The sequence below is a fragment of the Sinocyclocheilus anshuiensis genome, unplaced genomic scaffold, assembly GCF_001515605.1.
Source record: "Sinocyclocheilus anshuiensis isolate Anshui unplaced genomic scaffold, SAMN03320099.WGS_v1.1 scaffold969, whole genome shotgun sequence".
Lineage (NCBI taxonomy): Eukaryota > Metazoa > Chordata > Actinopteri > Cypriniformes > Cyprinidae > Sinocyclocheilus > Sinocyclocheilus anshuiensis.
In genome coordinates, this window is record NW_015557114.1 from 21911 (window position 1) to 43122 (window position 21212).

Consider the following 21212-nt stretch of genomic DNA (forward strand, 5'->3'; position numbering starts at 1 on the left):
ATGCAACGTGTAAAAAGACAGTATAAGTCATTATAATCCATAATTATGTCCCCACTGGATGCAACGAATGCCTCGTTTATAATGGGTTTTCGTGTTTTTGAATCATCTCTCCGGCATGACAGGGCATCATCACAATATGGTGAGGGGTGTAACATTTCCGTCTCACGCTTGAGGTATTTGGCCAATCACAACGCACTGGATAGCTGGCCAATCACAGCACAACTCGCTTATTCAGACCGATGAGCTTTGTAAAAATCGACGCGTTTCAGAAAGGCGGGGCATAGAGGAGAAACAATAATGTACAGTATGTGGAAAATAATGTGGTTTTTGAACCTTAAACCGCATAAACACATTTCATTACACCAAATACACAAAATAATGTTCTTTTTAGCAACATCATATGACCCCTTTAAGTTTTGGACCAGAGCTCTAGTAAGGCTCTGTGAAATCAGTTTTATATTTTCCTAAATTCCGTAAATTTTTTTTACAGATTCTGTTTTTTCCGTTTAAATTTTTCTGGTTTCCATTTTTTTTTTTTTTTTTCAGTTTTAATTTCTCTGGAGTCCTTTTTAATGGTTAAATTAAATTTTATTAATCAAAAAACATGTCTATTAAAAATCATGAAGTTTATACAATTTAACATCAATTTCTTAAAAGTTTAGCAAAAATTACATTTTTAGGGCCCTGTGAAATGTGTTTTATTTTTTCTCACATTCTGTTTTATTGTTACCAATTTCTGTGTTTAAGCATGTCTAATTATTTAAATGCATAAAAACAACTTTATTTATTACATTTATTTTTACAATAATAGGGCCCTATTAATTTTTTTTCCCCCAGTGTTGTGTATTTAAATTTTTCTGGCTATCAAATTAAGCCATAAAACATTAATTTAATTTATATTTTAATCAAAATGAAAATACATTTTTTGACAAACAAAGTTAAATTAAAACATGGAAGAAATATTGTGTGATTATCCCTTAAAAAAATAAAGTTGTAATATTTTTATTATTAGTAGTAGTAGATTTGATTTTTATGTACTGACCTATTTTTAATTTATTCATCCAAAATTTGACAAATTCCATGACATTCCATGTTATACATAAAATTCAATTTTTATGACTGGATTCCGCCATTCCGTCCGCGTTTTCCACATCGCTGAAATCATACAGTAGGGCCCTGCTCTAGTCTGCTTGTAGCAGACCCACATGCTCCCTTGAAGGATAGATCAGGTTGAAACATGCTTGGAGGTACTAGACATTACAAGGTCCCGGCTGCTGAGAAGGTCCTGCGTACTGTAAAAGACTGCATAAGAAACAGAAGGGACAGCAACAAATGTAAGCAGCAGGGCGGAGGTCCTGGGTGACCTATCTGGATTCAGGCCAGTGCTCAAGGAGCTGGCATATGCTGAAATGAATATGGGCATAAATCACAGATTTATATCTAAGCGTGTCCCACTCCAGAGACTCTCCCAAACTCTGATCATATGCCTCACCCAGGGCTCATTGAGATGAGATGGAGCTGTCTTGTGTAATTGTTTGGGTCAAGGTTGGCATGCTTTAGCATTGAACTTGACTTGCCAGGGTTTGTTACATAAACTTGTTCTGTGCCTAAGATTAAATCATTTTGATAATTGCATATTACTAAGAGATTAGACTTGGGTCAGTGGTGGACAATGTCTTGTCCGTATAAGGATGCATGACTTCTCATGAGCAGCCCTGACTGGTGACCGTGCCCTAATCTCCCTAGCAGCACTTATTGTTGTGTGTTTATCATTCAATCTCTGGTGACTATAAATAGGTTGTGTCTTTTTGTTCTTCTGATTCCTGTTTCTGCCCTGATATGTTCAGACCTGTTGTGGCCAGACACTGAAATAAAGCAGGTCACCGTGCAGCGCTGCAGATCTTTCAGCACACAGTTGCTGAGCCTGTTTTTCTGATCCTCAGAGGCTGCGAGATGCGCTCTCCATTTGCGTGGGTTGTTTTTCCTCTTCAGTTTGTGTGCGTGCTTGACGGCGTTTTCACTAATTAATGAAGAGCACCTTTAATTAGAGTCTCAGTCAGCTCTCTGCTGTTGGTTTTGTCTGCAGATGTTGTTGTATAATCTGGAGGCGGCACATTAACAAAGCCTCTGAGGCCAAACAAAGGCTGAGGTTCTGCGTGCTTCAGCTTCCTGGAGGTATTAAAACATCATGGTTGAAGCTGTGAGGATGTTTTCCCCACCCTGGCTGCAGCCTCTGTGCTCAAGACTATGTGGTCTTGTTTTGAAAGCAGTAGTTACTAATAATGAAAACAGTGAGAGGCAGGTGTTTTTTCCTTCACATCTTCACATCTTTTGCTTTTTTGATTTTTATTATAACCTCAGTTTTTGCGTCAATTGAGACATCCTAAAAAACAATTCTACATCAGTCCACAAATTAATAATAATAATAATAATTATTATTTTTTTATTATTCAGTTATAACAAATAGAATAATAATAATAATAATAATGAATACTAATACTACTACTAATAATAATAATTATTGTTGTTGGCCTTATTATTATTAGTTATAGTAAACATTTAATAATAATAATAATTGTATTCGTATTTTGTAATTTTATATTATTATTTTTATTATTAAGTTATAAGAAATAGACTAATAATACATACTACTTCTACTAATAATAATAATTATTATTGTTATTGGCATTATCATAATAAAGACAATTAATTTATTCATTTTAGTAGTATTTTATAATTTTATTATTATTATTATCATCATCAACCTTATTATTATTATGCATTTGGCCACTGATGTTATTATTAATTCTGTTGATTAAAAAAAAAACATAGGAGGACAAATCATTACAAACATGACGCTGCATGGAAGTTTTCGGCCAGATGTAAACGCACATCTTTTCAAAGGAAACAACCAACTAGCTTTTTGCATCATTACGCACATTTACTTTAATGCTTTTGGCACCTTCATCCAAAAGCAGTCTTATCCAAAGTTACTTCGAATGCATTAAAGGTACACTTTTATGCTAGATCTTTACATGGATGCGCATTTTGAGTTGTGCTGTTGCTGAATAATTACAATGCATAGTCTTGGTGTAATTGCATTGTCTTCCTGAAAAAAGCCGAGCAAATCAAATGGCGAGATCCCTAAGGATTCCCACCTCTTAAGATATGCAGTATAACACAGTCTGGAGAAATAAAGGCAGGTGGAATGAAAGATCCTATAATAAAATGGCTTAAAATCGCAGAATCTGGGGCTTCAGTGTCCAAAAGATAAATGAGAGTGAATTGTGGCTGTAAGCGTATAGAGATGTGTGAAAATACAGTCATCCTCCGAGCCCTCGGCAGCCGTTCCGCACGCTGCATGTGACTCATATCTGCACAGACGCTCAACAGCAGCCCAATCAGATGTGGAGGGAAATGGTTGCTATGGAAACAAGGCATCCATACTGCAGCAGATGCAGAGTGCATTTGATTGTGTGCTAGTGCCAAAGTTTGTCCGATATTAAATACTGTCAGATAGAATCTTACACACGGATGTGTAGCCCTCAACATTATGTGCCAAGGTCTGAATGCTATTTGAATTTCATCAACACCAATTTTTCATATGCACCATGGACTCTTGTTACGTAATTCTCTCATGTCTTCAGGAAAACCACACTTGTAATAAAAGCACGCACTCAGATATATAAAGATGAATGAATTGACCAGATGAATGAACATTTAACATACTACATTTATTAAAAGTTATATTTGAATTACATGCCTAAAATAGATAAAATAATCATTTTAACGATTGTATCTACTTAATAACATCAGGATCCATGGCAGCATTACATAAAATCCTGTAGTTATCACCAACGTAAGTGTGATGTCATAAGTTAGCAGTTGCACCCACAGCGTGCGTGTGATCTCGTATGCAGGCGTGTAAATTAGGCTCCCTGCTGATAATCGGCTTAGGTGTGGGGTGTTGCATAATGCCTGTATCTCACAGGGGCGTAAAATGTTGACCTGTAATGTAATACTAATGATGAATTAATGCAATGAAATAAATGCTGCTGAAGTGGTGCCAGCAAGCCTGTGATATTCATATTTCCCTCTCTCTCTCTCACCCCTATAGATCACTGAGCTCCTGGAGGAAGAGAAGTTGGAGGCTTGCGAGGAGCTCCCGCGGGACGGGGAGGACGGTCCCTCCTCCCTGTCCCCTAAACATGCCCATGTCACCCCCTCCTCCAGGTAAAAGCAGTTTTAGAAACATCTTAATCTGGGATCTGTCTAGTCTGTGATCCCTCTCAGGCATCTCCCTGTGCAATATAATATGAACGTGTGTGTGTGTGTCTGTGTGTGTGTGTGTGTGTGTGTGTATATTTAAAGTCACAGTAGCACACGTTACATTCACGCATTAAAATCTTATCTCTGCTACATACCTCATGATCACATGTTTTTCCACCGGCTCTTGATGTGAATCATTTGATTGTGTTAATGTACCAAAAAATTTGGTTCAGTAAGGTTTTTTTTGGAGGTGCACTTATAATGTTAGTAGGATTTGTACATCAAAAATTGTCATAATTTAGAAATAAAAGGATGTTTTCTATAATTTATATAATTTAGAATGACAAATTAGGCAGTATTCCAGTTTTTCTGGTTATTTGCTATGAATTTATCGGTCCAAGTTTAATGCTGTACCCTAAATGGGAGTTGACTTGAATGAACAATAAACAAGTTAAGTGAACAATGTTTTTGTGCCAGAAAAATATGCCTCTGGCTAAATGATTAATTGCATGAACAAATAGTTAGTAGTTATACATTAAAAAAACACATATTCTCCCCTTGAAGGGATAGTTCACCCAAAAATAAAAATTCAGTCATTAATTACTCACCCTCATGTCGTTTCAAACCCGTAAGACCTTCGTTCATCTTCGGAACACAAATTAAGATATTTTTGATAGAATCTGAGAGCTGTCTGACCCTGCATAGACAGCAGCGCAACTGAAATGTTCCCAAATCCAGAAACGTAGTAAGGACATCTGTAAAATAATCCATGTGACATCAGTGGTTCAACCGCAATTATACGAAGCTACGAGAATACTTTTTGTGTGCAAAAAAATAAAAAATAACGACTTTATTCAACAATTCGTCTCCTCTGCATCACCCTGTAGTGCCATTTTGGAGAATATCTGCTGGACGTAAACAGCGTATGCTGTTCTGTGTCAGCTGCGTCACGCCGGATCTGTTTCCTACGTTGTTGTGATTTGATCTGAATGAAAACAGCGTATCTGTGGGTTTGAAACGACATGAGGGCGAGTAATTAATGACAGAATTTTAATTTTTGGGAGAACTAACCCCTTAAGTAGCTTAAGTGTATTTAGCTACTTTTTTGTTTGCATGTTGTAGTGTAGCTAATTACTTTCCCTCATGAGTATCTTGACTGTAGCTTAGCTGCTTTAAAATATGAATAGCTTTTAGCTTCCTCAACACTGGTGTCCCTGATCCTCATCTGCCCGCTGCGTTGAGACCCATAACTGACCTATCAGCCGTCCGAGTCGTGATCTCTCTTGGCTCTTTGTTCTTCTGAAGTCGATCGGGACACACTTTCAGAGGGTGACTTCAAACTCCAGCATCCTAAATGTCAGGCGGCCTTGCCTTGATGCCAGGTTATAAAGCTAGCACTTCAGAGCCAGATCAAGTCAATGAGTCTGGGATCTTTTTTTATGTGTAGCTGTTTTTATAGACATGCTCTAGATTTTAAACATGGTATGTAAGGGTGTGGAGAGAATGATTAATGGCTGTCTTTAACCTGTAACTCTTCCCATGAGACATCGGGCGGTCTGTTGAGAGGTGTCTGGTAAGGTAACACAAAATGGATTGGTAGCATGTTTCTTTCTGACCCAAGCTAAATTGGATAGATGTTTTGGATTGAGACTAAATGGAGAGAATGTGAAAAGTTTGTGACTCAAATCAGTGATAATAAGGTAACAGTGTTTGGACAGTCGCTCCGTGTTTAAGGTGATTAAATGCTTCAACCTTTAATCCTAATAAAGAGACAGCCATGAGAGTTGGCATGTGTCAAAACAACATTGAGAAATCCTCGCTGAAGCAAGACAGATTTATATTCTTGCATTCTTTCCAAAAAAAAAAAAATTATCTGTTTGGCTCTGCTGCTGTTATTGGTTTTGTTCCATTAACCGCTCCCTTCTAAGGGTTCTCACAAGTGAATTATTTATAACATTCATAGGCATCGACTCATTGCATCATGGAAATAGCATACAAGAAACTTTATTCACAATTGATTTTTGATTTTGACATTTGACATGTTGCTTTTCTAACAATGTGACACTCTAATGAGTGTTCAAAATGTTTTTTTTTTTATGTATACTTTTCAGTATTGAACTAAAGTAAGCTACTGTTTAAAGGATTGGGGTGGGTAATATTTTTTTTATGTTTTTGAAAGAAGTCTCTTATGCTTACCAATACTGCATTTATTTGATCAAAAATACAGTAAAATTCTGAAATATTATTATAATTTAGAATAACCGCTTTCTATTTTCCAATATTTTAAAATGCAATTTATTCCTGGGATGCAAATCTAAATTTTCAGCATCATTACTCCAGTCTTCAGTGTCACATGATCCTTCAGAAATCATTCTAATATGCTGATTTGCTGCTCAAGAAACGCTATAATCGATGTTGTGTCGTATTAATCTTTTATTATTGTTTCTAATTCATTTCTTATTATCAGCAAAAGCAGTTTTGCTACTTAATATTTTTGTTGAAACCGAGATGTATATTTTTCAGGTTTTGATGAATAGAAACTGTATAATAGAATTTTTGAAACATTATTACTATCACTTTTGATCAATACATTCTTGCTGAATAAAATTATTAATTTCTTTCCAAAAAACAAAAACTTAATGACCCTAAACTTTTGAACGGTAGTATATTTTTAGTCAACCTTCTTTTTGGTCAGCTTGTTGCAATGCATTCTGGTATTGCCTTTTCTGTGAAGGATACATGCTCTGCTGCCTTAGAATTTGAACAAAATTAGGTCTTAAAAGGCAGCATAATCTTACTGCGTATCTTTTAAAACAGTCTTTTTGTCAGGAGGACACATGTGATGCTGTAAAATGCCATCTTGGTAGGTTTTGGAACAGAAGTATAGTGTGCATTTGTGTTGCATAAATAATGATCGTCACCAAAACAAGTTCAGACCATCTTCTGTGAGTGGCAAAGCTCCAGACGCCCTGTCTGTCTAGTATCTACTAGTATTACGATCTTAGGTACACTTCACTAATCCTGCGCAATTTGAATTGTTTAGTCTCTGCATGAACAGCTTTGGATGGCAGCTGCCTTAGTAAGTCCAAGTCAGACACAAGCAAACACCATGATAAGATGGGAAAGGGGCGGAGCATAGCTGATAATTAATATGAGCACATCCAAGCGCTCTGGGTCTAATAAGCTGTTCATCAGTGCTTTTAAAAGATTCGCCCACGGCTCTTTTCAGCACAAAAACGTTTGAACATATTTACAGCATTTCTTTCCAGTATTTTCGGTAAATATATGAAAACATTTGGACATCAGTTTTTCTTCCAAATCACCTTGAATAAAGGGCACAATAAGTCCTGTCAAGAGTATTACATTATTTGATTGAATTATTTGATTATTTTGTGATTTATTTCCTATGCAAAGATGTTAGCCAAGCATTGCAATGGCTGTTTACATTGACGCTTTGAAGGAAAGGTCGCGCAAAACAACTCATTTAACTGAAAACGGTCTGTTTGGCTGCAGAAAACTTAAGTGGACCTTTTAAAAGTATGTCATGACCCTTTTAAGGCCAAGAAGGCTTTTACATCGTAAACACCCTTAAGGACATGGGCCATGTCACAACAGAGGCATACAGGAGCATTGTTATTGTTATTTTTTTTTTATGCTGTGATGGTATCTTTAATGGCCTGTCATTCACAGCAGTTACAGATAGAATTTTATAGCTTTTATAATATGTTACGAGGCATTTTTGCTGTCAGGATAGCAAATAATCAATGATTAACTTCAGAGAATGCAATTTAGAGAATGAACAATGTGCTATAAATGCCTCCCAAGCTGTATTTTCAGTTTCCATTTAAGTAGTTATCATGTTTTGTAAAATTGCTTTATGCTTCTCAAATCATCAGTGAACATATGGTCTCGTATACTTGGAGTCAGAACAGGTTATCCAACAGTCATGTGTGTATGTAGATGATAAAATGAGGAAAAAGGTCAAAGCGTCTGTATTTGGTGGCATCTTGAGACAGAGTAGCAGGACTTGTTTATGTCGGGGCCCTGCAGTGATTATACTGGCCCCCATTGTGCCCCAGTGGAATCTGAAAGGGTGTCGCACATAAAGCTAAATATAACCGCTGCAATGTATCCTTCACCAGCTATGGAAAATGCTTTTCACACAGCCCTAAAATAAGCGTCAGTAGATTGGTGTTCTTGAGACATGTTGTTCAAGCTTTAGAACGTGTGAACAATTTTTGACAGCATTGGTCTGTAGGTGGAAGGGTCAGTTACTACTTTCACACTTGCACACCACCTGAAGACTGTCTACACAGCTTTACATTATAGACAGAGAGGCCATCATAGATTCTTTCACCCTCACTGAGCGTTCCTTACAGATGACTGTAGTTTAAAATAAGGGTTGTTCACACTGAAATGGATAACTTGATGACTTGCAAAGTGACTTTAAAGTTGTATGTGTAGTATGTCCTGGGAATCGAACCTGCGACCTTGGTCCTTATGTTACTAGTGACATAATCTACGGCTGATGATGATACATAGGGCAACTTTTTGAGCAACGTTGCCTTCAATGGGCAACCAGGTGAGACACAGGGCCCACGACCGATCTAAAGTATCCAGATAGAAATTTGTTACCCATTCTCAGTGGAAAAGTGCACAAGCAACATTGAAGGTTAACAAAAAGTTGCCCCGTGTATCATCAGCCTACCAGTTGAGCTTAAGGAGCACTAAATTCCAGCGACAATCCTCCTGGAGCACAATTGAGATTGCTCATCGACTGGCATTTGTGGGATTCAAACCTACAACCTTTTGGTTTCGAGCTTAGATCTTTAATCACAATGGCACATAATAGATAGAGAGGCCTTCATAGATGCTTTCACCCTCACTGAACGTTCCTTACAGATGACTGTACTTTAGTCTGTAGTTTGAAATAAGGGTTGTTCACGCTGATAATGATAGCTTGATAGCGTTTTTGAAGATAGTTAACATTTTCAGATGAAAAATTGGAGTTAGTCCATATTTATTAAAGCTGGAACACTAGGAGTATAACGATGCATGTCTTTATACCGGAAACCTTCAGTTTGGCATGCATGTGACAAAAAAAAGTATTAATTTAACAGACACTGTTGTCCAGAGTGACTTACTGTGCATTCAAATTGTATATGTAGTATGTTCATTCCCTGGGAATCGAACCTGTGAACTTGGTCTGTGTGTTGCTAGTGCCGCAATCTACCAGTTGAGCTAAAGGAACACTAAACTCCAGCGACTATCCCTCTGGAGCACAATGGAGATTGCTCATTGATTGGCTTTTGTGGGATTCAAACCTACAACCTTTTGGTTTCAAGCTTAGATCTTCAACTAACTCTTCACTATGGCACACTTCAGTTTGAGGACTGTGGTGTATTGTGTCATTGGAGACGTTGGGACGTCCTGCACATTTGAGAGTCTCCCCTCTAGGGATGGGCGATATGGGCTTAAAAATATATCACGATATTTCTGGTATTTATTACGATAACGATATCAATGACAATAATTCAGGGAATCCTGTTTCTTTAGAGAAAAGTATTATCTTTCCTATTTTTACCCAAAATAGGGTGTTGTGAGCATTAATGAGTACACACGTAATGTAAAAACTGTTTAATTCATACTGGAAACCGGAGGGCGCTCTTGCACAGAAACTCCACATACCCATAGCAGAAGTAATACTACTGACGATGCTCCAGGAAGGTATCCAGTTATCGCTGAATAAAACGCACAACGGAGATAGAGACATTTTTACTGATGAAACTCGAGGAAAATAAACATACGATTTCACAAAATATTTTTTTGTGAAATCTCACAAAAAAACTAATTTCACAAAATAGATTGTTCTTCAATCTTGGGTATTTTTTATAAGGAAAGTATATTTATAATGCAATGTTAATCGACATGGCCTTTATCACTGTATATAATACTATCATTCTGTAATATGAAACCACGTCTGGTCACAAAAAGAAGTATTTCAAACACTCGACTATGTTATTAAGTTAATTTGGAGAAAAAGCATGTATATAAATTATATATTTGTTGGACAGCAGGTTTGTAAACAGGCTCATACACATGCAAAACTGTATCGCACACGTGCTACTACATTTATTCAGGGAAATTTGATATTCGCTGTGACCAAGCTATCAGAGTACCTGCCATGAGGACAGCATCTGTATGACTCTGCCATCCTCTGTATCTCTCTTGTTAAATGAGATTTCTCGTTCTCCTATTACCTCATCAAAATTACATTGGGAATGACACCTCGGTCATTGCATTGGTTCCTGATGTGGAGCATTCTTATTTTGTTTCCTGTTAATTGATATACACTTGCTCATCCTTAGAACTCCAGGAAGTGTGACATGTACCCCAACTGGCCGAGACCAGTCTCTGACTGGTGTGGGAGTGTTAGTTGACAGTGTGCTGCTTAAAGGGATAGTTCACCCAAAAATTCTGTCACCATAACCCTGTGGTAGTGATGCAAAGAAATCATTTTTTTTACTGAAACCGCAAAACAGAGAAAAAAAAAATCGCATTTAGCCTCAAAAAGCAAAAATGAAGTTTATTTAATAATCATTTAATCAGATTTATGTAATAATCAACACTCAAATAAAAAATGAGTTGCATATAAAAACATTTAAATTACAAGACAGTTTTAAATAAACTTTTTAATGATATAATTAGCCCTACAAAGTGCAAGACCATAAAGAGGCATCAGAAAATTAATTTATTGTTATTTTTCTTATTAGGACACAAATAGTAAATTCAAGTATTACTGTTTTTTTTTTTTTTAAACGTGACTTTTATTTTTGATTTCAATGTTTGTATCCGCTGGGATACGAAAACTTTTGTATGGTTAAGGCAGCTACCGCCATAGATATGGTTACAGAGATCTGTCACGCCACATTAAAGACTGTCAAAATGACATTTGTTTGAATTTTGTTATAAAATTGACAGAACCTGAAAGCTCAGACTTTTTTCATATAAAAATGAGAGGGACGATGTTTTTCATGCTCTTCTGTTTGTGATTACAATGAATGGAAAGCTTTCAAAAAAGTCATAAAAAGTGATCCAAATGATTTTTATTCCACATTTCAAGTTTTCTAAAGCCATATGATGGTTTTGTGTGAGAAACAGACCAAAATTTAAGTTGTTAGTGAGCAGGACAAGAATCAGAATCAACGGGTTTTGAATTACATGGGTGAGTGAATGATGGCAGAATTACAGAATTGTAATTTTTGGCTGAACTATCCATTGAATATGACATCTGTGACGGTATGCACGTATTTATGTGTAATTTCGTCAGTCGATGATTCCCCTTAACTGTAAACGGCAGTGCAGTAAGGGGTGAAGGCTGTCTGTTATTTGGACAGTAACAGGGTTATATAAATGTCTAACAGGTGTTTGAGTTGGGGGAGGGAGTGCTCTGTCTCTGTGTGTTTGTGTATGGAGAGACGATTGGCCCAGAGCACTAACGACGAGGCTGCATCAGACGGTCGTGTATTTAAGCGAGGGTCCAGCGTTTTCCACTGCAGCACTTTTTTAGCAGAGTGCTTGAGTCTCACACACAGGCAAGACAGCACATACAGGACTCCGCAGAATGAGTGCCGGCAGCCTGTGCTTGCTTTTTGACCTGCTCATCCAGACTTTAGCACCACAAAGTGCCCAGTCCGGATAACCATACGCCCAACGTAAACAACCAAAACGGCTCATGAACGAGAACCAAAACGAACAACATGGCTTGTCAAGTCCTTCTCCACAGGTAATGTTTCATAGGAGAAAATCTCTACAGATTCAGTGGAAAATAGCCTAAGCTGTGGATGTTGCGCGAGAGGCTGTTGTTCTGGGTGAAACTCTTAAGGTGGATTGATTTGTTCCCGTCGGACTGTCTTGTTTATTGGTTTTCGGCCAAGGCTGCATGTGACGTTCACTGCCTCTCAGATTGCATGATGAAAAGCCCTGCTAACTCACGCAACACCGCTGATGAAATAGGATTATTTGGTGAAAACGAGAGATGGAGATTCGGGCAGAATTGTGAAACTGATGAATCACTGCATGATACAGCATTTAATTCACAACCAAAGAGTGTGTGTGTGTGTGTGTGTGTGTGTGTGTGTGTGTGTGTGTGTGTGTGTGTGTGTGTGTGTGTGTGTGTGTGTTGGCCACTGCTGCTGATTAGATAAAGTGCCGAGTCAGAGGAAGCCGTCTGTCTGTAATCCTCTTAAAGCCTCAGCTGATCTCATAGTGAAACAACATATTACTCTTAGCTCTGTCCACTCTTTATTTTGGCTGCTTGATTATTCACACTTTAGCCCTGTGGAAATATTTAGAAAGACAAAATGAGGCATGTTAGGGTGTCATACTGTTGGTTGACACCCTAAAATCTGTTTAAAGGTGCAGACAGTTGTTACATATTGGCTCAGTTTACAGCTAGAAGTGTGTTATGGGTTCTACTCTAGCAATATCAGAGTTTTTGCTGGTCTTAAATGAGAGCAGAAAGTCTTAAATTCATAAAGTGATGGCATTAATTGTTGCATGCACTGCAAAACAAAAAAAAAACAAAAAATCCTCCTCAGTATTTCTGTCTTGTTTTCCAGTACAAATATCTAAACAGCCTTAAATGAAAATGTGCTTACTTAAGAAGCAAAATGAAGTCTTGTTTTCTGAGAAATTAAACAAAATTAATTGCGTTTATGCCTAAAACAAAGAACAAATATCTCTCTCCTGAAGAGCAGTTTCTCTCCTTTTCTTTACTTATAATACCTTTACTAAGGGGTCAGTGAACAAAGGGAACGCAGGAAACCTGTAAATGACAGGAATGTTTTAATTAACACAAGCTCTTATGTAATATGTAAGTGACAAGTTAATTTTTGCATGACTAGGTGCAATCGGATCTCTATCCAGTTAGACTGGAAATCCATTCGAAAAAAAAAACTATACTATCCCTTTGTGAAATGCATGTTGATGTGTAAAGAGGGGCATTGATAAAAGATTATAAAAACAAACTTTTTTTTTTATGTGCATTGCACAATAAGACCAGGAACATTTTGATTAGCACTGATATATTGGTTACAATGTAGGTTTAATCCATAATTAGCTTTTTTTTTTTTTTTAATAGTGACGCATTGGTGGTACATTTTATTAAATTGCATTCAAACCATCACAGATGATCAATCATATCAGTTATTGATCATAAAATAAATATTTTCTGTCAGTATTAGCCAAACTGTCTCTGTATCATGAATCTGTAGTTTTAATGTTTCTCGGGCTGCATCATTGGCATTAGAGTTCTGGTGAGGTCGTGCAGAAGAAATGAATGGAAGGATGTTACAAAAGGTTCTTTATTAAAGTGCTTCATGCTGAGTAACGCATTACTGTAACCGATCTTTGCTACTGCCTCCAGAGCTCTGTGCGGGCAAGATACTGAATACTCTCTTGTGATATCGAGCGATGCACTTTTCAGTGCTGATTAGGACAAAAAACACCCAAAGACATTTTTCAAAAAGTGCTTCTCTAGTCGAGTTGCCCCAGCAGTCGTTTGCTTTCTCCATGTCACTTCCACTTTTAATAGCCATACTATTTTTAAATAGCAATGTCATTTCTTTTTGCCATATGTTAACTGAGATGATTAATTCAGTCTAGGAGTTTTTATTATGTTGCGATATAACAAGACTTTTTTTTTTTTTCTTCACTTTTTAGTTGATTTGGATTTGTGGCCTCATTTAGTTATCATACAGACAATCATAAAAGGTTAAATGAGCACTAAGAATTAAGTATATAGTATTAGTATTTTTTTTCTTAGTGTAAAGAACGTTTTGAAGAACCTTTTTCCACTATAAAGAACCTTTTGTGGAATGGAATTCCGTGGAGGTTCTTCATGAATTAGAATAAAGTATTAGCTGCTCATGATTGTATCTTTTTGTAGTGAGTGAACACTAATATTTGTCTAAAGTATTATTCATTCTTTTAGGGGGAAAAATGTAGTGGAAAAAGTTACTTAGTGGACTTTTAACATGAAATTATGAATGAGGAAAGAGATCTCAAAATCTTAAAATCACAAAAACTGACAAATTTAACAAAAGACTTTGTTTCTAGAAAGTGTCAGAATTTTGGGATGACATGGGTTGGACATAAGCCTTCCTAGCAGCCTAGAGAGCTTAAGGGGTTAAGACATTGTACCATAGACCACACAGCTGCCGCCAAATGACACGGAAACTCACACTTGTCCTGTTTCTGCATACACTCGTTTGTGTGCTGATGTGGCCCGGCCTGTGAGCATGTATGGCAGAGCACCTGTTGTATGAGTCAAGGCCTTATTTGTTCCTTTCCCAGAACCTGACACGAGTGCTAACAAGTAGCAGGTAGCTAGTATTATGAAAACAAGCGTTCCTAGCATGTCTGAATTTGTTTATGGGACAGCAAAGTCCCCCTGCCCCCAATTCCTGTGAGATTCCCACTTCCTGACACTCCTGACGTTTCCTGTGACCTTTACAGAAAATGAAAAACCATGTTTTTCTACAGTGTACATGACTCATGAAATGTATGCTAAATTATACGTCTTTTCCCCAGTGGCACATACAGAGGTTATTGTATAAGGATCCTGGGCAGGAAAACTCATACAGTTAATGTCATCCTAATGTTTCCTTCCGTTTCCTCTCTTTCCAGTTCGCACATTTCTTCCATCAGCATTCTTCCAGGATCTGCCGCGTAAGTGTCTACTTCTTTTTTTTTTTTTTTTAAACCGTTGTCATGGCAACAATATATGCATGTGTAAATAATTCATACCATTTTATTCTTAGAAGTCTCATCTAGAATTATATGGTTTGCACAGAGTCTTGTTTTTTCGCTGACATGAACAGCATACAAGGCCTTTTTTTAACCAATAAGTCCATTTGAAGTTAATTTCGCTCACGTTAATTTGGACCATATGCAATTATCCTCTGGTCTAAATCAGATTTGTTGACTCAGAGGGCCACAGTATGCAATAAACAGACCTTTTAGGTGGACAGAAGGCAAAATTTAGCTGAACAAATGTGATTATGGCCTTAAAAGCAGATAAGCAGGCCATGAGAGACCTTCTCGACTTTGTGACTTCAGTAAAATAGAATTGAAAGAGGAATTCCGTCAAAGTGCTATACGTTGATGACATTCCACTAACTGTGTTCATAATGAAAGAAACCCATCATCGCATAAACAGCAATGGAAAAAAATTCCATTCAGTAGCTTTTCGATACTGGCGAATGGCTTTTCAACTAAGCCTTGGCTATCAGAAGCATATTGTGGCAGCAGGAAGAATATCATCCCATTTTGAAATGGCCTCGGAGCAGAAAATGCATTAAAGTATCTAACCGAACAGCTTCAGGAAAAACTAGTGCATCTAGCCATGAAATTCTGCAGCATTAGCGAACAGAGAGCCGCAGCACTTAGGTGCACAGCACAAACAACACCATCCTCTAACAATGATTTATTGCTGGAATTTTGGCGCACGCAGTGACGGCGTGACTCATCGAGCCTTTTGGCCCAGATGGGCACACGGAGGTTGGTTAGGAAGGCATGCTAGGGGTCCATTGTTCCACATGACTTCAACATAGCCAGAGCTTCAGTGCAGGACACATTAGAGACTTGTGTTTTTTTGTGAGTGAATCGTCACTGGTTTCACGATTCGATTCGATTACGATTATCAAGTCAATGATTCGATATCACGATGCATCACGATTATACCATATTTATCCTGTGCATTTTTATTAAATTATATAAGTTAAATTATATAACTACTTTTTAAAATAATTACAATTTAATAATAAATTCTTAAGAACTTAACCAAATAAATGTAGCTTCAAAACATACAAGCAAATATAAAGTAATAAAGGGGGAAATGTGCCAATCAAAAAGTACTTAGCATGTTTTTTTTTCCTGCACTAGGCTTGGTTTTTCCAAAATGTGCCCAGATCTCGGATTTAATAATAGTGGGTGCATTTTTTAATACTTGCGTGACGTCGGTAGGCTATAATCAGTTATGGTCTATTATTGCATCGATGCAGAATCGTCCACGTCCATATCGCGATGCAACGATTAATTTCAACACCCCTATTGGGTGTCATAGTACTGAAGGTCTAGTAAGCTCAAAACAGTTCTATTTTCAGACACAAGAATCTGAGGTGCTCAGAATGGAGGGTTATTTGTTAGGATGTTGAGCTTGTGGTGAAAACTGCTTGGCTGACCTTGTTAAATAGGTCAAACTATGATAAATATGGGTACTGCGTGTTCTGTCTTCAACGGGAAGCTTTTTTTAAAGTTGTGTCAGACGCCTTGAATGTGTTTTTATTTGCAGTATAATCCAGAGGAGCATCCGTGCTGCAGTGGAACAGCACTTGTTGGACTTACAGACGTCTTTTGACAAGGAGCTCGGCAGCTATGAGAGTCAAGTGTTGGACTCCCAACTCCTTCAGGGGTGAGTGTGACAATACACACAGCACATACCAACACCAACCCTGGCATTTATTTGTATGAAGCTGAAGTTTGAACGTTTGCCGTAACATGTATAAACCTGAATCTATGTGTATTTTCCTGCACAGAAACTGCCCTATTCAGAAGTCAGCAGGGTCTGAGGAGCATGAAGATGTGCAGTCTGAATCTGAGGCTCTCCCAGAGGCTACAGAGGAGGGCCTGCCATCAGAGAATAGCGAGGTAAGCAAATAGGGGGCAATGTTGGGGAGTAACTAGTTACATGTAACAGCGTAACATAATTTAATTACAAGTAATGTAATTGTAATCCATAACCGTTTCTGAGAAAAAATGTGTAATTAAATTAGTAACTTAGGAAATGGTAACGATTACAAAGGGGTTACATCTGAATATTTTCACACACATACAGATTTAATTGATTTGTAAATTGCATTGACTGCTCTAAAATATGAGACACCAATGTTTAGGACACATGCTTATTCTATAACTGTTTTATTTCCTATTTGGGTTTATGTATATGCTTTTTTTTTTAAGATTAACTTTTTTCCAAGGCATTGTTAGATGCCAGAGTTTCCTGTCATTGCTATGCAAAGATTTGATTTCAAAAACAGTATCATTGCTATTAAACTATTTCTTGTTATGATTTTAAATCTGTATTTAACCTCAGAACGATCTTAAAGTAAGTCTGATTTTGTGGTGACTGTGCTTCAAAGGGGACATCGGATGCCCCTCTTGTTATGATTTTAAATGTGTTTAACCTCAGAAAAGAGGTGCTAAAGTCTGATTTTGTGGTGATTGTGCTTTAAAATGTAATTATAATCTCAATTCAAGTGATTTAAGGATTTTGAAAGTCTGACAGTAATCACTGTTGGGCACTACTGTAAGGTTAACCCTGCCTGCTTTAAATGTTTGAAAATGATTAACAGTTGAAAACATTCGTTAGAAATTTACAAAAGTAATCAAACAGTAATCAAATGTAATCAGTTACATTAATAAAGCAATTCAAATAGTTACACTACTTATTACATTTTAAATAGGGTAACTTGTAATCTGTAACCTATTACATTTCCAAAATAATCTTCCCAACACTGATAGGGTGTAAAGCTTGTCTGGATTTTTATTTATTTGATATGACAGAAATAAGAAAGCCAGAGGAACAGTGATTAGTCTAGTAATTCTCAACCTAGCTAAAGCTAAAAACAACTGAAAATAGATTTTTCAACCCCTCAGCTACTTCTTGTTTGCTTTGGAGAAGCTGAATTCACACAGCCTTGGAAAACCTGAATATATGTGACCCTGGAGCACAAAACCAGTCATAAGTCGCTGGGGTATATTTGTAGCAATAGCCAAAAAAACATTGTATGGGTCAAAATTATTGATTTTTCTTTTATGCCAAAAATCATTAGGATATTAAGTAAAGATCATGTTCCATGAAAATATTTTGTAAATTTCTTACTGTAAATATATCGAAACTTAATTTTTGATTAGTAATATGCATTGCTAAGAACTTAATTTGGACAAATTTAAAGACGATTTTCTCAATATTTAGATTTTTTCGCACCCTCAGATTCCAGATTTTCAAATAGTTGTATTTGTACTTTCAAATAGTTGTTAGTCCAAATATTGTCCTATCCTGACAAACCATACATCAGTGGAAAGCTTATTTATTCAGCTTTCAGATGATGTATAAATCTCAGTTTCAAAAAATTGACCCTTATGACTGGTTTTGTGGTCCAGGGTCACAAAAGGGTGATTAAAAATTATGCAAATTAATAATATCTAAAAAAGCCATGGCCATTCTTATGAATACACATATTTACTAGCTATGCTAAGCTCTGAAAACATTTATTGGACAGAAATTGCAAGTAAGAACATTTTTTTTTTATTTATCCTTAGTCCTTATCCTGTAAAACACAAACAACTAGAAGAGTCATGTAGATTCATTGGTTACAAAAAGAGCGTGGCTCCCATTCAGCTCTAAACATTTCTGGAATTCTGAATTTTACTTATTGTTATTCAAATTATTTTAGAACGCACATAGATTAAAATACACTTTAAAAACAAAACTAGGGCATCCTTTGAATATTGTTGTGGACAGTGGGGGGCCTTCGAGTCGAAAAGGTTGAAAATCGCTGCATTAGATAATTTCTGTAGTCTACAACTATCCTTGAAAATGTTTAGTCTTTCTGCTATCAGCAAGGTCTGTAATACCTCCTCCTCAGCAGAATGAGAAACAAGGGCCTTCCTGTCAGATAAACAGACCATCATCTGTTCTCAGCAGGCGCAAGCAATCTTCTCCCGTTTAACACCGTGCTGGAGCGAACGAAACATTTCAGATAAAGCACTTTCCTCAAGTAGCTAATTAAGTAACGACATGAGGCTGGTTCAGAAGAAGAGCTGATGATAAAGGTGACTGTGAGGTGTAATAAAGTGACGAGTGTGTCTGGGGTCTCTCTGGGAGGCTTCTCTTCCCTCCACACGCACGTGCCAAAAGATCTTGTGGCCTGGCCACAGGTTAGGAACATATGAACTGGGTCACCTTCTTTTATTAGCCATCCCTGAGGAATGACAGCGCCACCTGGTCAACGCAAACACTCCCCCCCTCAGAGAGCCACCCCGTTCCTCAATGTTATCAGCTGCCGACCTTGAGACACAGTCATCAGTAAACACACACAAGGCCTTGATAGGTTTGAGTGTTCTGATGGCTTCGAGAACATTTGGCATTGTGCATTATCTCCAGTGTAATCTTTTTCACTTGTAAACCCGTCAGTACAATCACTGGTAATTACTCTCCTTTTCCTCACAGGAATCTCAAGGCTCTCAGCTCAGCAGCCCTGTCACGGAAGAAAATTCTGGGATGGACCTTGACACGGAGACTCTCATAGACGCTGAGAATCTCAGCACAGAAAGGTTCGATTGGAAGCATTGAGATGCGCTCACAATTAGAGTTTGCACATTTTTGGGAGGAGAAATCCTCTCATTTCATTCGGAATCCATGCATCTGGAATTGTGCCATTCATAATTTCCTATGCAGATTTCTCTGAAAATCATCTTTAGGCCTACGTGAATGCAAATGCTTCTAGCTACTTTCAATATCATGTTGTTGCATTCAAGAATGTGCCACAAGTATGGGCCAAAATTATTATCTTTTATAGTCGGTTTTCAGGCTAACTGGTGTAGTAAATACAATAGCACGCACTGCTCAGTCTGACATGCCTGAATAATATTTTTAGTGGCATGGGCATTTAAGTGGCACAGATATTTTGCCCCCTTGATCGCAGGCACGCAAGAACGAGCGTGTATAGTGACACATCACGCTTGAATGCACTGGCCAGGCATTCGCATCTGCGTTTGTGTGCTCACGTGGAGTATATTTCTGGACTTCGCCTGTGTCTTTCACCATTAGTGAAAGAAAATACTTTTCTAATGAAAAGGCTGATTTTAAAAGCCTCCAAGAATAACGTTTTACGAGGAACATACAAAATTGTTCTGTTCTTTTAATGGAAAATAATAATAGAAATGTCTAGTTAAAAATAGCTTTGAAATGTCAAATTGTGTTCTTGTAAAACTTTTGTAAGCCTGATACACCTTACATCTGATAAGCGAGTGTCCTAGATTCCAGAGTCACAGTCTGTTAGCCTGTATAGGATGTGTGGGTGTGACTAGTAAAGTTTCGATACACTTTAAGCTGGCCATAGTTTGCCATCCTTCCTGAATTGTCTGAGCTTATTTTACGCCCTTATTAATAGATTTAATATGACTAGGTTTTTTTTCCCAAGCAAGACATTTAAAGAGCTCTATAATTGACATGTGTGAAGGGAACAGATCACACAGTTGTCATCACCTCACTGTAGAGTTCATAGTAATTTGTTTCTAACTTCACACAGACTGGAGAACTACCCAGACTATGAGCAGATGGACCAGGCTGATGAGTGTATTTGTGTGAGTATATTTGTAAAGCACCAGGATTCTGTCTGTTTTTCTACACTGCAAGACTGAAGCATCTAATCAAAGCCCTTCAATGACTCGCAGGAGCCCGGAGACTGTGACCTGAATGCTAATACTGAGTCCACAGAGCCAGCCAGCGGCCCTCAGTCTTTGACCAGGAGCATTTTCTCAGACAGTGAACAAGAAGGTAACTATTTCTGTTATTTCTCTATAAAAGATGATAAGTCACACTGTATGAACTGCTAATGTTTCCTTTGAGCAAAAAATTGGTCCCTATGCAAAAAATGTTTACTGCCCTTTGAAACTCAAAAGAGATACATTTTAATAGACTACAGAGCTAAAGTAGGCAAAGTAAACCATTATTATTCATAAACCACCAACATACACAGTTCTGTTTTCTCATGTATATATAGATGTATGTAAATCATAAATATGGTTCATGTGGTCTGAGTGAATGCTAGTTATGACTCATTTGTATTTCAGTCATAGATCCACAGCATTACGTG

At 37.3% G+C, this 21212-nt stretch overlaps 1 protein-coding gene across 1 annotated transcript in view; it reads left to right on the forward strand.

The window, feature by feature from the left end:
- The window catches only part of LOC107677729 (protein FAM13B-like), a 53555-nt gene that overhangs the window by 21846 nt on the left and 10497 nt on the right, over window positions 1-21212 (forward strand). Inside the window, 7 exon segments of the mRNA XM_016472751.1 lie at window positions 4118-4233; window positions 14959-15000; window positions 16625-16744; window positions 16869-16980; window positions 19565-19668; window positions 20646-20700; window positions 20791-20893. Of these exon segments, the coding sequence (XP_016328237.1) occupies window positions 4118-4233; window positions 14959-15000; window positions 16625-16744; window positions 16869-16980; window positions 19565-19668; window positions 20646-20700; window positions 20791-20893 (652 nt within the window).